This window comes from Pteronotus mesoamericanus, unplaced genomic scaffold (genome assembly GCF_021234165.1).
Source record: "Pteronotus mesoamericanus isolate MK-2021 breed Mesoamerican mustached bat unplaced genomic scaffold, CSHL_Meso_final contig_74, whole genome shotgun sequence".
NCBI classification, from domain to species: Eukaryota; Metazoa; Chordata; class Mammalia; order Chiroptera; family Mormoopidae; genus Pteronotus; species Pteronotus mesoamericanus.
The window spans coordinates 28,092,304-28,106,954 of NW_026555247.1; the positions used below are offsets into that span (position 1 = coordinate 28,092,304).

Here is a 14,651-nt window from a genome sequence, read left to right on the forward strand (position 1 = left end):
ACATAGTAAGCAGGGGAGGGGGACCCAATAAAACCCGGAATTATCTTCTAGAGGGTGAGCCTCTTGTAGTACAGGCTTCCCCCGCTGGGTGAGTGTTCGAGGAGCCCATCCGTGTCAGTGTACCAGCTGGTGTTATAAGAGGCTGTGTTCAGCTTCAGTGAAAATTTTTTTGAGGACTCTAATGCGTTTGTCCACTTGATCATGGGTGATTTACAAGTGCACCTGCCCACACCACTCTGAGTGTTCAGCAGTTTTTGACTGAAAACGGCATGACCCCCATGTCCCACCCTCCTTATTCAACAAATCTCTCCCCAAGAAACTTTTTTTTTTGTTTGTTTCCCCTGATGGAAAAAAAATTCCTCAAAGGGAAACGTTTTGCTGATGCGGAAAAGGAAACAAAAACCGGCAGAAGCACAAAAGCGCATCCAAATCGACAAGTTCAAAATCTGTTTTGAGCAGTGGAAAAAGCATCTCAATAGGTGTATTACATGAAACAGAGAGTTTACTTTGAAGGTGACTGAAGTTTAAACATGTAAGAATAAATAAACAATTTTTAATAAATTCCAGTTTTGGGGGGTCCTCCCCTCCTGTGGCCTGAACTAATACTTTTTAAAAAATAATTATCAAAATAAAATGTAATTTCCCTTTTTTCCCTAAGGTTGCACATAGGCAAAGGTGTGCAGTTGGAATGTAAAGGTGAAGGTGATGTTTGGGTCAGGTGCCTTAGTGACCACGCAGTCTTTGTTCAGAGTTACTACTTAGACAGAGAAGCTGGGCGTGCACCTGGAGATGCTGTTCATAAGATCTACCCAAGTGCATATATAAAGGTCAGTGGAAGTTTTATTACCTAAGTGTTTTAGACTTGGAAAACTATTTGTTGTTTAAAGAATTGAGATGGTTGTGGGTGGAGTAGTAAAACGTCTTTTTATGTATTAAATCTCAGAAATTGTTTATAAAACATTTCCTTGGGGCATTTGTTGACATGACTAGTTACTTAGTTTGGTGGTTGCATTCATGTTCAGTTATTTTATTAGCAAACTTGCTAACTGTTTTAGAGTAGTGCATAGGTTTTAGAAAGTAGTAAAACCACTAAACATTCCTTTGTTATTAAAATATGTAAAATTTTGGAATTCCATCTTAGTCAATCTTTAGGATTTTATGAAAGGGAGTTCTAAAATTAGCTTTTTGAATTAAGAACCGAGAAATGAAAAAATCCAACACAAGGTTTTTTTAAGGTTAGTTATTTTGTGTATTAAATAAGTTCTATTTCTGTATCATTTTTCAGATTAATTCCAAGGTATTTTGTATTAATTATTACATATTCGACTCAATTTTATGACAAACACTGTTTGAAAGAGAAATGTAGTTGTAATTAGATAGCCTAAACATTTTTAATTTCAGAGGTTTCACAGTCTTCCTAAGCATCTTTATTATTGGCTATTTTAAATTAGTGGAATTAACTATTTCATCATCATTTATTCCCAGGAAATTGCTTAGCATACAGATAATGTAGCCAGTGTCTACTAAAAATTACTTGATTGCTTCACAACAATACTTCATTTTCAGTCACTACAGGTCAGTTAAAGGATATAGGGATCTTATTAAAAGATTTTATTTTATTTTTAGAGGGGAAGGGAGGGAGAAAGAGAGGGAGAGAAACATTGTTCAGTTACGTTGAGTGCACAACCCAACCAGGGCCGAACGCACAACCTAGGCATGTGCCCTGACTGGGAATCAAACCCACGATTTTTCAGTTCATGAGACAATGCTCCACCAACTGAACCACACCAGCCAGGGTAATTGGGTTGTCTTTTTGTTGTTGAGTTGTAAGAGTTCTTTATATATTCTGGGTATCAGCCTTGTCACACACATAACTTGCAGATAGTTTCATATGTTCCTTGGCTTGTCTTTCACTTTCTTGATATGATTTGCAGTACAAAAATTGTTAATTTTGATGTCCAGTTTATCTGTTCTTTGAATGCTTGTACTTTTGATGTCATATCTAAAGCCATTGCCTCATCCAAGGTCATGAAGAGCTACTCCTGTGTTTTTTCCTAAGGGTTTTATAGTTTTAGTTCTTATATTTATGATACCTTTCTCAGTAATTTATGTGTATAGTTTAAGATGATTGATCCAGTTTGCATGAGACTATTCAGTTGTTCCAGCAACCATTCATTGAAAAGACTCTTCTTTCCTTTATCAAATTATCCTCACATCCTTGTTGAAATTCAGTTGACCTTAAATGTACAGGTTTATTTCTGGGCTGTGAATTGTGTTTCATTGATCTGTATATCTATCCTTATGGCAGTATTACTATGCCTTTATTACTGTAGCTTTGTGTGGTAAGCTTTGATGGGAAATATGAGTTCTCCAGCTTTGTTGTTTTTCAGGATTGTTTTGGCTGTTGCCACCCCCTTGTATTTCCCTATGAATTAAGTGATTGGCTTGGAGGCTGTCCATTTTTAATAGTTTTTCTGTCTTTTGCATGTGTTTGAAGCAGAGAGAGAAGGTAGTTGTGCATATCTACTCATTGATCTTGAGTGGTAGTCTCTGGCTTACTTGTGCAATTTGAAGTGAATAAACAGAGCACTATAGTATTAAATATATACCGAGTGCCAGAAAGCAGTTATGAATTTACCAGATATGGGGCAGTATTTAAAACATTTGAGCTTTAAAAATGTGGAAGCCTGTATAATTAAAGTAATTTCTAGGATTGTCAAATTAAGTGTAACATCTCTACTTTGGTACAAATGACCCTTGAAAAGTCCCCAAGGTATGAGACATGTTATTGGTAAACTACCGTTATGGATAGATTTTTATGGTAATCTTAGGCCTTTGCTAGGAACAATAAAGAAGTCTTTTGTGGGACATTTTAGTGGAATAAAAAAAAAAATCTCATTTTTGTCATAGTAACTGTCTAAAATAAAAAAAAAAATTTGTTTGCCAAATATACTCTTGTTCTTCCGAAGACTCTTATTAGCCACAAAAAAAGAGATGCAGGTATGTGCTAAATCTAACCCTGGAATTTTCTTCATTTGCTGATTCCTGGGGCAGCAGTATCTAAACAGTCTGTTTAGGTTGTCAGATACTTTCTCATCAGAGATGACATTACTGAGGTGAATTGCATGCAAATAGTATGAGCCCCTGGGAGGAACGCCCACAACATTAGAAATACACCCCCCAACCCCTAACATATACACAAATACATTTTTCCCTTTTTAATTTTTTTTAAAGATTTTATTTATTTATTTTTAGACAGGGGGAAGGGAGGGAGAAAGAGAGGGAGAGAAACATCTATGTGTGGTTGCCTCTCACGCACCCCCAACTGGGGACCCGGCCTGCAACCCAGGCATGTGCCCCGACTGGGAATCGCCCCAGCGACCTTTTGGTTCGCATGCCAGCCCTCCGTCCACTGAGCCACACCAGCCAGGGCTTCTCTTTTTAATTAAACTGAGGAAAACATAGGTTTGGAAAGGGATTCTCATTTCATAAACCTAGAAGCTAGAACTACATTGTGGGGTTTTTTTTCTTCTAAGATGTTGATTTTTTTTTTCCTGCTTCTCTTATGACAGAGTAGTCATTTATGAAAATCTGATTTAATGAAACGGCATTTTACAAGCTTTAAATGAAGCAAATATATGAATTCCCTTTTAATGGCCTTGCTCTTTTGCTTTCAAAAGTACATAAGACCTATTTTGTTTAGTGTTGGTTAGTACAGGGCACTCGGGGGTTTTTTACAGCTTTATTGAGATAAAACTTATATACCATATTATTCACGTACTTAAAGTGTACAGTTCAGTGATTTTCAGTATGATAAACAGAGTTGTGCACTCATTACCACAATCACTTTTAGAACATTTTCATCACTCCCGAAAGAAACCCTGTACCCTTTAACTGTCACCCCCTCCCCCCACCACGTCCCCCAGTCCTGGACAACCCTGATATACTTTCTCTCTCTATAGATTTGTCTATTCAGAATATTTCAGTAAATAAAATCATAATGTGGCCTTCTGTGACTTCTTTTGCTAGGCATGTATTCAAGCTTCATCCATGTAGCAGATATGTGTATTTCATTCCTTTTTATGGCTCAGTAATATTTCACATACCACATTTTATCTACTCATCAGGTAATGAACATACGGATTTCTACTTTTTTTATTGTGAAAAGTACTGCTATGAACATTAATACACCAATTTTTGTGTGAATGTATGTCTTCAAATCCTAAAAGATGATGTAGGAAAAAGGGTAGATTACCTTGGGTATGGTGATGACTTTTTAGGTAAAACACCAAAGGCATGGTCCATGAAAGGACTTCGTTAAAAATGTGAAACTTCTGCCCTGGCCGATGTGGCTTGGTTGGGTGTCATCCTGTGAGGCAAGGGGTCATTAGTTCAATCTCCAGTCAGGGCGCATGCCTGGGTCGCAGGTTAAGTCCCCGGATGGGACTCATGTAAGAGGCAATTGATTGATGTTTCCCTTTCACATCAATGTTTCTCTCCTCTTTCTCCTTCCTTTCCCTTCTCTCTGAAGATGAATAAATAAAATCTTTTCTTAAAATATAAAACTTTGCTCTATGAAAGATAGTGTCAAGAGAAGGAAAATAAGGCACAGACCGGGAGAAAATATTTACAAAAGACATCTGATAAAGGACTGTTATCTGAAATAGAGAAGACTCTTAAAACAGCAATAAGAAAACAACTGACTAAAAAATGGGCAAAAATCCTGAGCAGATATTTCACTGAAAAGATACACAGATAGCAAGTAAGCATAGGAAAAGATGTTCAACATTATATGTCATTAGAGAATTGCAAATTGAAACAACAATGAGATACCACTACATACCTAGTAAAATGGCCAAAATCCAGAACACTGACAAAACTAAATGTTGATAAGGATCTGGAGCAACAGAAACTCCCGTAATTGCTGCTGGGAAGGCAAAATGGTACAGCCAGCTGGGAGGGACAGTTTGGTAGTTTCTTACATAGCTAAACATACTCTTACCATATAATCCGTCCATCATGCTCCTTGGTATTTACCCAAGTGAATTGAAAACTTAAGTCTATACACACTGCTGCACATGAATGTTTATAGAGCTTTATTTATAATTACTAACATTTGGAAGCAACCAAGATATACTTCAGTAGGTGAATGAATGAAAACTATAGTATATTGACACGATGGAATATTAACAGTGCTAAAAAGAAATGAGCGATGAAGCCCTAGAAAGACATGGAGGAACCTTATCTCGTATTACAAAGTGTCTGATTCCAACTCTGGAACATTTTGGAAAAGGCAGAACTATGGAGATAGTATAAAAAGATCAGTGATTTCCAGGGATAAGGGGAGGAAAGGGTGCGTAGGCGGAGCACAGAGGAAATCCAGGGCAGTGAGACTCCTCTGTGTGGTACTTCAGGGTTGGATGCATGTCATCATGCATTTGCCCAGACTCATAGAATGTGCAAAACCAAGAGCGGACCCTAACATCCATTATGATTTCAGATGATAATGACATGTCAGGGTAGGTTCCTTGACTGTGACAAATGTACCATCATGGTGTGGGTTATCAGTAGTGGGGGCTGTTGTAATTGAGTAGGGAGATTGTTCTCTACTTTGTGCTCAATTTTACTGTGAACCTAAAACTGCTCTAAAAAGGTAAAGTTTATTAATTTTCTTATTTAAAAAAGTGGTTGTAGAGCTATTCGGCTTTCCCTTTGTGTTAACGCCAGATAATGCCTTCCAGGAGGCTGTAGCCTGATGGAAAGGTTCAGAATTTAATGGACTCTTGGGGAATCTTGAAAAAATAGTGATTTCTGTTCTGGACATTGTGGAATTACTTCCTTTTTGGAATTGTGGAATTCCTGGTTTCCAGATCTGTCTTTGTCATGTTTTCTGTCCTGAAGTCTTTTAGGCATAATAATTTGGCCAGGTAATACATGCATACATATTTGGCATATTTCTATCTTAAAGAGAATGTGATAGTCTAAATGTTGTCCTTCATTGATGCTAGAAGATAAACATTGAGTAGAGAAATAAGTAGGAATGTGATTTGCTAATTGGAGAAGGTTTCTTCATTGTTGCATGCTCTTATGGTTTGTGTGAATATCATATTTAAAGATAAGCAGAAGTTTTTCAGGCATCTGAAAACCGATGGTTTGGATGTCAGACCTGTTGTTTATCTGGTAAAGTGTTCATTCTTTAATTTCTTTGTTGTTAAGGGTAAGTATGCTTGCTCATATTGGGGTTTTTTGCATCCTAAGTAGAGGGGTTTTTTAAAAAAATTTAATTTACTATTTGAATAAGGAATGTGGTCACATGGCTCAGAAATTAAAATGACATAAAAAGTTTTCCTTGAGCAGACTTCCTTCTACTCCGTCCTTACCATTCATTCCTACAACTCTCATGGAGGACCACTCTGCTTGTGTAATATCCCAGTGCTTTTTGTTTAATGCAAATATAAGCAAATACATTATTTTAGGAGGTTGGGTTTTTCCTAGAAAAGGGATGATGTGATTTATCATCCATGATTTCAGTTGCTTATGGAAAGACCGTTCCAGTACTTTTGTGAGGCTAAAGGTATAAGTGACAACCCCTTCCTTACTGTGCCAGCCCGTGGCATGGCCAATAACACTGGAATTATTAATGAGCTCCTTAACTCATCCGGAAAGGTAAATGGCTACAGGGGAGGCCGAAAACAAAATAAGTAACTTTTATTGACAATTTGTTACATACTATGCCCAGCTTACAACAACCCTAATCGTGTATGTTTTCCCATTCCCATTTTATAGATAAGAAAACTGAGGTTCCAGAGAGGTTAATAAAGAACCCATATAATTATCAGATATCAGTGATAATATTCAAAGCTAAGCTTTTCTGACAATGATTAGAATTTTTAAACATACAGAAAACTAAAGAGAAACTATTTTAATGAAATCCTATTTCCCATCACTGAGATTCATTACTTAAGATTTTACATTTGCTTGATCTGTATACTTTTTTCTTTGTGTTTTTTTCTTTTTAAAATTGAGTTTAAATGCATTTTCTTTGTTTCTTACATATTTTAAATCAAGTCCTATATTGCATACTATTTTGCTCCTATGTGGTGAAGTACGGATCTCTTAAAAACACAGGTGTTTCTTGAATAGTGACAGTGTGACAGTGGCGTTTACTGCGCTCCTCCACGTAGCTCACATGGCAAAGAAAAGAAGCTGGGCTTGTGACCAAGGTCATCAATTCAGCCTGAAGAAAACTCAAAGCGATTCGTTTTGAAAGGGTGGGAGTGATTTCTTCACTGGTTGTTTTTCACAAATGGGTCATTTTTCACAGAGACAGTAACACAGTCCCACACTAAATTAGATAAAGGATACAAGCCTGTGGCCACTGCGGCCATCCTGAGGGTGAAATGTGCCTTTTGGCCCCGTTTCCTACCTGTCAGTTATAGTATACATAAAAACTTAAGGTTTTTAGTTTTTTTCCTTCGAGAGCTAAATGAAGCTGTAAGTTATGAATAAATTGTGCATTGATTATGATGTATGGAATCTTTCCTGATGGGCTCACAGCATTAAACTTACACTTCTTTTTAAGGTCTTTGATTTGCGTCAGTGCCATCGGCAGATGCAGCAGCAGGCGGCCACTGCACAAGCCGCAGCCGCGGCCCAGGCCGCAGCCGTGGCAGGAAACATCCCCGGCCCAGGATCAGTGGGTGGGATAGCTCCGGCGATCAGTAAGTACGCTTTTGGTTCTGTTGTCGTTTTGTCTGGATTCACTCATTTGATTAGCTACCTTAAGCCATAATAGAAATTAAAGTTCTCTTTACTGGGATGGTAACATTTTTGAATTTGTAAAAACCTATTCTTGGTTAATATTTGCCGTCTGTCTAGGACCCTGTTTTCATTCTTTTTGTGTCAAAAAGGGAGTCTGGGATAAAGAAGACAAGGGGTTATTGTTCCGTTATCGGTCATTTCCCCTTCTTGGTTGATGCTTTTAGTCCCCGCCTCACCAGCCTGGGCGGGCTGTCATCGCTGATGTGCTTGGCTTTCCTCTACAAGGAAAGCGTATCTCAACTTCAGAATGAGGTACCTCCAGTTTCTTTAAGTATGCTAAGTATGCAGAGGAAACTAAGTGAGGGTGGTATTTTGGTAACTTGTAGACTTTTTTTTAATTTTAGGGTAAAATTGAACTGTATGCCAGGTTTCACACTGATGGGGAATTTTTTACTGCAGAGTTAAACTCCTGACTATAGACTTTTATGATGGAAACACGTGGCACCCATCTTCCACGTCTGAAGGCATAACTAGTGATTCATTCAACCCCTGTTCTTAACCTCTTCAGTGTGGTAAGCAAATCACACTGGCTAAGAAAACTGCAGTGGCCCTGCAGGTTTCTCTACAGTACATGCAAATTCCTCCCATTAGTTTCGTTGTAATATTGATGAATGCACATTGATGCTATGACTGTATGTTTTCACTGGAAAATTAGATGCAGAGTCTCCATTGTGACTGATGTTCAGGAGTTTACATTTTAGAGGTAGATAAGGCATATTCATTTGGAGAATTTGATTTTTTAAAAAATTCGGGCATCTAAACCATTAATTTGCTAGTTGTGATGTTATAAATGTGTTTCTACTAAAGAATCCAGAGATACTAAATTTCTCATTCTCATCTCCTGCCCTTATTGAGTAGTTGCATATTATCTGTTGCATTGTGTAATTGAGAGGCATTGTCAGGGTAATCCAAGCAGTCTTTATGGAACCAGGACTGTTACTATCTTACTGTTAGTCATGTCTTACTCTGAACTAGGCTATTTAGATGGACAGGAAGGTGCTAAGAACCATTCTGTGGACATAGACTGCCTCTTAAAAACAGTTTCTTACTCCTTCACCTCCACTTCTAAAGAGAAAAATTGGTGGGGTGTTGGTAGAGTATAGTAATTTACTTTATAGTTGGTGGAAGCTAGACAACCCATGTGAAATGTAAATTGTCTTAACCAAAAGTTTTCAGTCCCTGTTGATAAAGTTTAGATCTATACTTATTTCTTGGCACTTTGACAGAGAATTCTGTTCTGGGGAGAGTGAGGTAAAGAAAGCTGTTCACATTATTGATGTAGGGTGTAGGGAGAATGGGAAGAGATCAGCCTGTCCTCCTGATGTCTTTCAAACCTTTTCTGTTAGGTTTGTCAGCTGCCGCTGGAATCGGTGTTGATGACCTTCGTCGCTTATGCATACTCAGGATGAGTTTTGTGAAAGGCTGGGGACCGGATTACCCAAGACAGAGCATCAAAGAAACGCCTTGCTGGATTGAGATTCACTTACACCGGGCCCTCCAGCTCCTGGATGAAGTGCTTCACACCATGCCTATTGCTGACCCACAACCGTTAGACTGAGGTCTTCTAACGTCGGGGCCTGTAACATTCATGATCAGGATGGTGGACTATAACGTACAATCCTGTTTATAATCTGAAGATATATTTCACTTTTGTTCTGCTTTATCTTTTCATAAAGGGTTGAAAAAAATATGTTTGCTGCCTTGCTCCTAGCAGACAGAAACTGGATTAAAACAGTTTTTTTTTCTTTTTTCTATTTAGAACTTTTCAGGCATGGCTCAGAGCTTGGAGATCAGGAAAAATACATTCTTATTATATCTTCACCAGTTATGTATGAAGGAATCATTCCAATGCTGGAAAATTTATCCCTAACTTTAAAATGTCTTAGACCCTTTTATATGCAGAACATTGGTATGTGTGTTATTCTACAGAATAAATTCGATATTGCTGATTTTAAAGGCAGAGAAGTTCTCAAAGTTAATTCACCTGTTATTTTGTGTGTGAGTTGTTATTGTTGAGCATCCTTTACTCCAAAATATTGTGCCATGTGGGTGAGTTAATTTTACCAAGAGCAACTTTACTCTGTGTTTAAAAATAAGATAGTAATGTATTATACTCTTTTATCCAAAATATTTTTTGCAAGGTAAACTAGTGAAGATGATTTCAATTCAGATTGTCTTGTGACTTCAATTTTATTTTCAGGAAGGCAAAACACTAATCTCTGTGTATACTGAGAATTCCTTAAAATTATCAAAGAAATATCATTTAAAATTATACTTGTTGTCCCTGTTGGATAACTATTTATTGAGTAGTATAACTTTTGCCCTGTTAAACAGTAGATATATTCTAGATTTCTAGGCACAGGGTTGGTTCCTAAGAAGCCTAGAAGAGGAATTTCTTCCCTTCATTAATTCATAGGGAGAGGTTTTGTATTTTTAAAAACACTAAAAGCAGTATCACTCCACCTAACATCTCACTGTCTGCAGAGGTGGCAGTACTTAAACTAAATGATGAGTATTTTGGAAACTGCTAAATTCTTTGTTAAATACTGTGCAGAATAATGAAAACATTACAGTTCATAATAGGTAGTTTGGATATTTTTGTACTTGATTTGATGTGTGACTTTTTTTCCCATATACTGTTAAATCATGTATGTTATAATATTGTTTAAAATTCAGTTTTTGTATCTTGGGGCAAGACTGCAAACTTTTTATATCTTTTGGTTATTCTAAGCCCTTTGCCCATCAATGATCATATCAATTGGCAGTGACTTTGTATAGAGAATTTAAGTAGAGAAGTTGCAAATGTAATGACTGTACCACAGACACAATATGTATGCTTTTTACTTAGCTAGTAGCGTAAATAAAACTGAATCTCAACATACCAAGTTGAATTCTAGGTTTGATTTTTAAGTTTTTTCTTTTGCACTTTTAAGTCCAACCCGTGGTGAGACACCTTCTAGTAAATGACAGGCAACAGTCAGGACTGCAGCTTCGGTTTTTCCCTCACGCTCTACCGGGACTTCCCCGTGTACGTTCTGTAGCAGGTGTAGAGTTGCTTAATTTTTGAACTTTTATTTTACTGTAGGAAAAACAGGCCTGATTGTCTATAAGATAAATAGGTTGTCTGCAGGATAAATAGTGTGAAATAAAATCGAATTATCTTTCAGATGTTTTTACTTTTTGCTTGGAGGGCCTTTCTAACCATAGTAAGATTCTAAGGTGTGTTACAAGTTTGAGAAGCACTTATGCATGATAGTCATCCTTATATTGACCTAGATGAACAAGTCTTCAACTTCTTGCTCAGAAGGTCTTCTTACAACCACCCTAGAAACCACTAAGTTTGCTTATTGCTGTGATTTAAATGTAGATCTTGATCCAAGCTACATGGTTTTTGTTTTTAAAATAACTTCTCTCCCAACTTACTTGTACTTTTAAGTACTTACGAATACTTGTGTTTAAAGACCTCATTTCAATCTGTGTAAGTTTGATGATTTAAGTTTTATTGGCAGGTTCTTAAAAAGATATCTTTATTCTGTAGAAATTACTGACTTTAGGTCCATTTTACTGTGAATGGAGAGTAAGAGTGAGAGGAGAGAGTTTTAGAATTACAGATTTTTTTTTTTAATTACAGATTTTTAAAATCCAGATTATTTGATTATATCCATAAGCGTGCTATGATATAATCTATTGCCTCCTTTTCTACTTTAAGGAAGGTTTTGGTGTTTAATGAAACATGAAATCTGCATAATCATCTGGGGAAGATATGTGGAAAACATTTGCTAAGAAGTCTGTCTTTGAAGACAAGCCACCTGTCTTGGTTGCTTTCTGCTAAAAGCCATAAAAGTACATAGAAGTGCTTCCAGTTATTAATTGCTTTATATTTGTACCTAGGTGCAGTCACATGCTTTTTGAGAAAACATCTAGTATGTTATGATCAGTTATTCCTGAGAGCTTAGTTGTTAAATGGTAATTCCATTTCTTAAATGTAGTCATCTTTAATGAGTAAGACTAAAGAATCACTAGGTTTAAAATTTTACAGCTACTTTAAGGGTAAAAAGGTTTCTGCAGTTCTCAGAATCTGATTATTATGAGGATATGGTTCTGGGTGAGTTTTCCCAGCTAGTTCATATCTCAGAGACTCAAAATGTTGAATTTCAGTGACAGCTGAGAAAGAGTTGAACCAAGTACGTACCTTTATAATCCATGTGAGGCCTCTTCCACGTTTGTTCAGTGCCTTTCAGTGCATAATCAAAGGGAATCCTTAATGGTGTTGCCTTTATTTTCCAGGAAGTAGATTCTTTTGTGGGATATAGTCTGTCTCATTTTTTAAAGTATACTACATGTGGTAGACAAAGATAATGACAATAAATTACTGCCATATAACCTTGTTTTTCCAGAAGCATGGCTCATTTGTATTGACTTAACCACTAAATAGGTCACCTGTCCCATTCCTTCTATAAACATTGTAGGTTTACAGGTTGGGTGGTCTGGCTTAAGGAAAACCATACTTGCAACATTGGGTAAACTGAACACATACTAGCAATGTTAAAAATCCATTTTTGTGGGGAAGGGTGTGGTATAAAGGGAGGTATTTGTAACAGAAATTTTGAAGGCAAAATATAATTCCTCTCTTCCAGACGATAGATATTTTGAAAATTTATTGCAGTTATCTTTTTGATTGTGCTCATCTGGAAAAGGGAAGTTTTCCATTTTTACAAGGTTCTCCTTCACTATCTGTGGAGGTTAAAGAACATATGGTGAAATGTATTTGTTCCTGGTTTGGTGGGAACTGGTTAATTGTTGTTACTCATTATCTATTACGCAAAATCTAGTTCAGATCCTTTTTGAGAGTCTTGGAAGATGCTGTTTTATTTTGAGTAGGGCAGAATCCTTTTTGTTCATAGTTTTTATAGTTTGCTCCTTTTATCATTAAGTCATTCACTGGCATTTTATTTAATGATAGCAAATTGGAAGAATGGTAGATTCAGATCACTGAGGCAAATAAATAAAGGAAAGCAATTCCCTGTAAAGTCAGTTAACAACTCTTATAGATGGGGCTTGGCAAAGATTAGCAGGTAATAGAATGAAAAAATGCATATTTTCTCCCCTCCCCCCCTTTTTATGTATTGGGGTGAAACTGGTTAACAAAATTATACAGGTTTCAGGTGCACAATTTTACAACACATCATCCGTACACTGTGTTGTGCGTTCACCCCAAGTCAAGTCTCGTCCATCTTTTTTCTTCGAAAGGCAGAGCCCGTCTTCTCGCAGATGGCTATCTGTAAATAATCGCCTGAATCCTCCTTTGCAAGGTTATAGAAAATAGACTATGAGAATCTTTTGTGCAAGCCTTTCTCCTACCCCCCCCCCGCACCCCCCCCGCCCCCCGCCGTTTTCCCTGACAGCTGGATAAGTTCTCTAAAGAGAGTAAGGGTGTAAAAAGTTAGTGGCCTTATTCATAGCATCCTCAGGCCCGGCCTTGTCCCTAGCACTTGTTCCAGTGCTACTAGGCGGTTTATCTTGTATCACTGTGGATTGGGATTTTTCACCTAATCCAGACTTGCCTTATTTAAGCAGTAAAACTTTTTTATTTTAGCCATTGCTTTGATGGAGTTATTTAATGTGTGCGTTAGAGAACATACCTGATACGTTATTCTGTGTGTGTGCCTAGCTTCCTTCCTCGACTTTGGGGCAACTTGGGCAGGTAGGACTGTTTGCCTTTACTGAGTAGTTGCAGACTGCTGCGGTTTTGAATGTTTAGGTTTTTTTTCCCTTCCAGCCCCCCATCTTCTCCCTTTCTGACAGTGACCACTTCCTATGTGTTAGTGTACCTCCCGTTAGTTGGTTCTTCTTCCCTTTCTGATTCATTTTTTCCAGCTGCTTGGGCAAGGAAACCAGATAACCAAATTGTTAATACTTTCTTTGAATACAAGGGCAAACTGGGACAGGACCCAGGAAACTTTCCTGTAATGTAGTGAAAGAGACTTCAGTGCTTTGGCATTTGACTGCTTAGAGTACTTCCTGAATCTTGCTCATTTTCAGGTAGTTGGGGTAGAGAGAAGTGACTCATATTCATATTTTCCCCCTTTGCAAGATTTTGAAAGGTTTTACTGCTTCCACTTGAATGCTGTTCACCTAAAAATTGGGGTTATGAGGGTGATTAAATTAGGTATCAATAGCCAGAGGCAATACCCTTGTCTAGAGGACACCAGCAAAAAGACAAAACAACCAAAAAAACAAAAACAAACGTTGGAAAATAAAAGGATCATTTTTTTTCATCCTCACCTAAGGATGTGTGTATTGATTTTAGAGAGAGCGGAAGGGGGAGAGACAAACATCAGCATGAGGTAAAACATCGTTTGGTTGCCTCATGTATGTGCCTCAACTAGGGATCAAACCCACAACCTAGGTATATGCCCTGACCAGGGATCAGACCTGCAGATGTTTGGTGTATGGGATGATGCTCTAACCAACTGAGCCACCGGCCAGGGCAAGAGGACCACTTTTAGGTGTCCCCTTTTGAGCCCTATGTTCTGGCCTTCCTCCTCTACAGATATTTTTGACCTATAGGTGCCTTTATGAGAATCGAGGGTTTGCTATCTTGCCCCAAGGAGTAGCTAAAGTACTTGCTGATGTTTTCAGGGATTTTCACATCAGACTTGCGTGACTGAATGAACCTCTTTTTTTTCTTAACTATAAGGATTGATGAGAAAACTCTGGTGAAGACAATCATTTCTCTCTATTGATGTGTGGATAGTTTTCAGTTTATTAAGATGCTTTCTCAGTAGGTCTCAGAGCCAGTGCTCTTGTTCAGCCTGAAACTAGTGGCT

The 14,651-nt window shown here is 37.6% G+C and overlaps 1 protein-coding gene across 2 annotated transcripts in view; it reads left to right on the forward strand.

Annotated features, from left to right (window-relative positions):
• The window catches only part of SMAD4 (SMAD family member 4), a 51,721-nt gene extending 38,541 nt beyond the window's left edge, over positions 1 to 13,180 (forward strand). The window contains exons 10-13 of one of the 2 annotated variants that reach the window (XR_008529997.1): positions 659 to 827; positions 7,583 to 7,721; positions 8,221 to 8,333; positions 9,168 to 9,280. Coding sequence is in view for 1 of the 2 variants with exons in the window: in XM_054583672.1 (XP_054439647.1) it covers positions 659 to 827; positions 7,583 to 7,721; positions 9,168 to 9,379 (520 nt within the window). In the remaining variant the exon portion in view is untranslated. Of the gene's footprint in view, positions 1 to 658; positions 828 to 7,582; positions 7,722 to 8,220; positions 8,334 to 9,167 lie in introns of both variants that reach the window. The other variant, XM_054583672.1, reaches the window with a different exon arrangement.
• Positions 13,181 to 14,651: the final 1,471 nt, after the last annotated feature.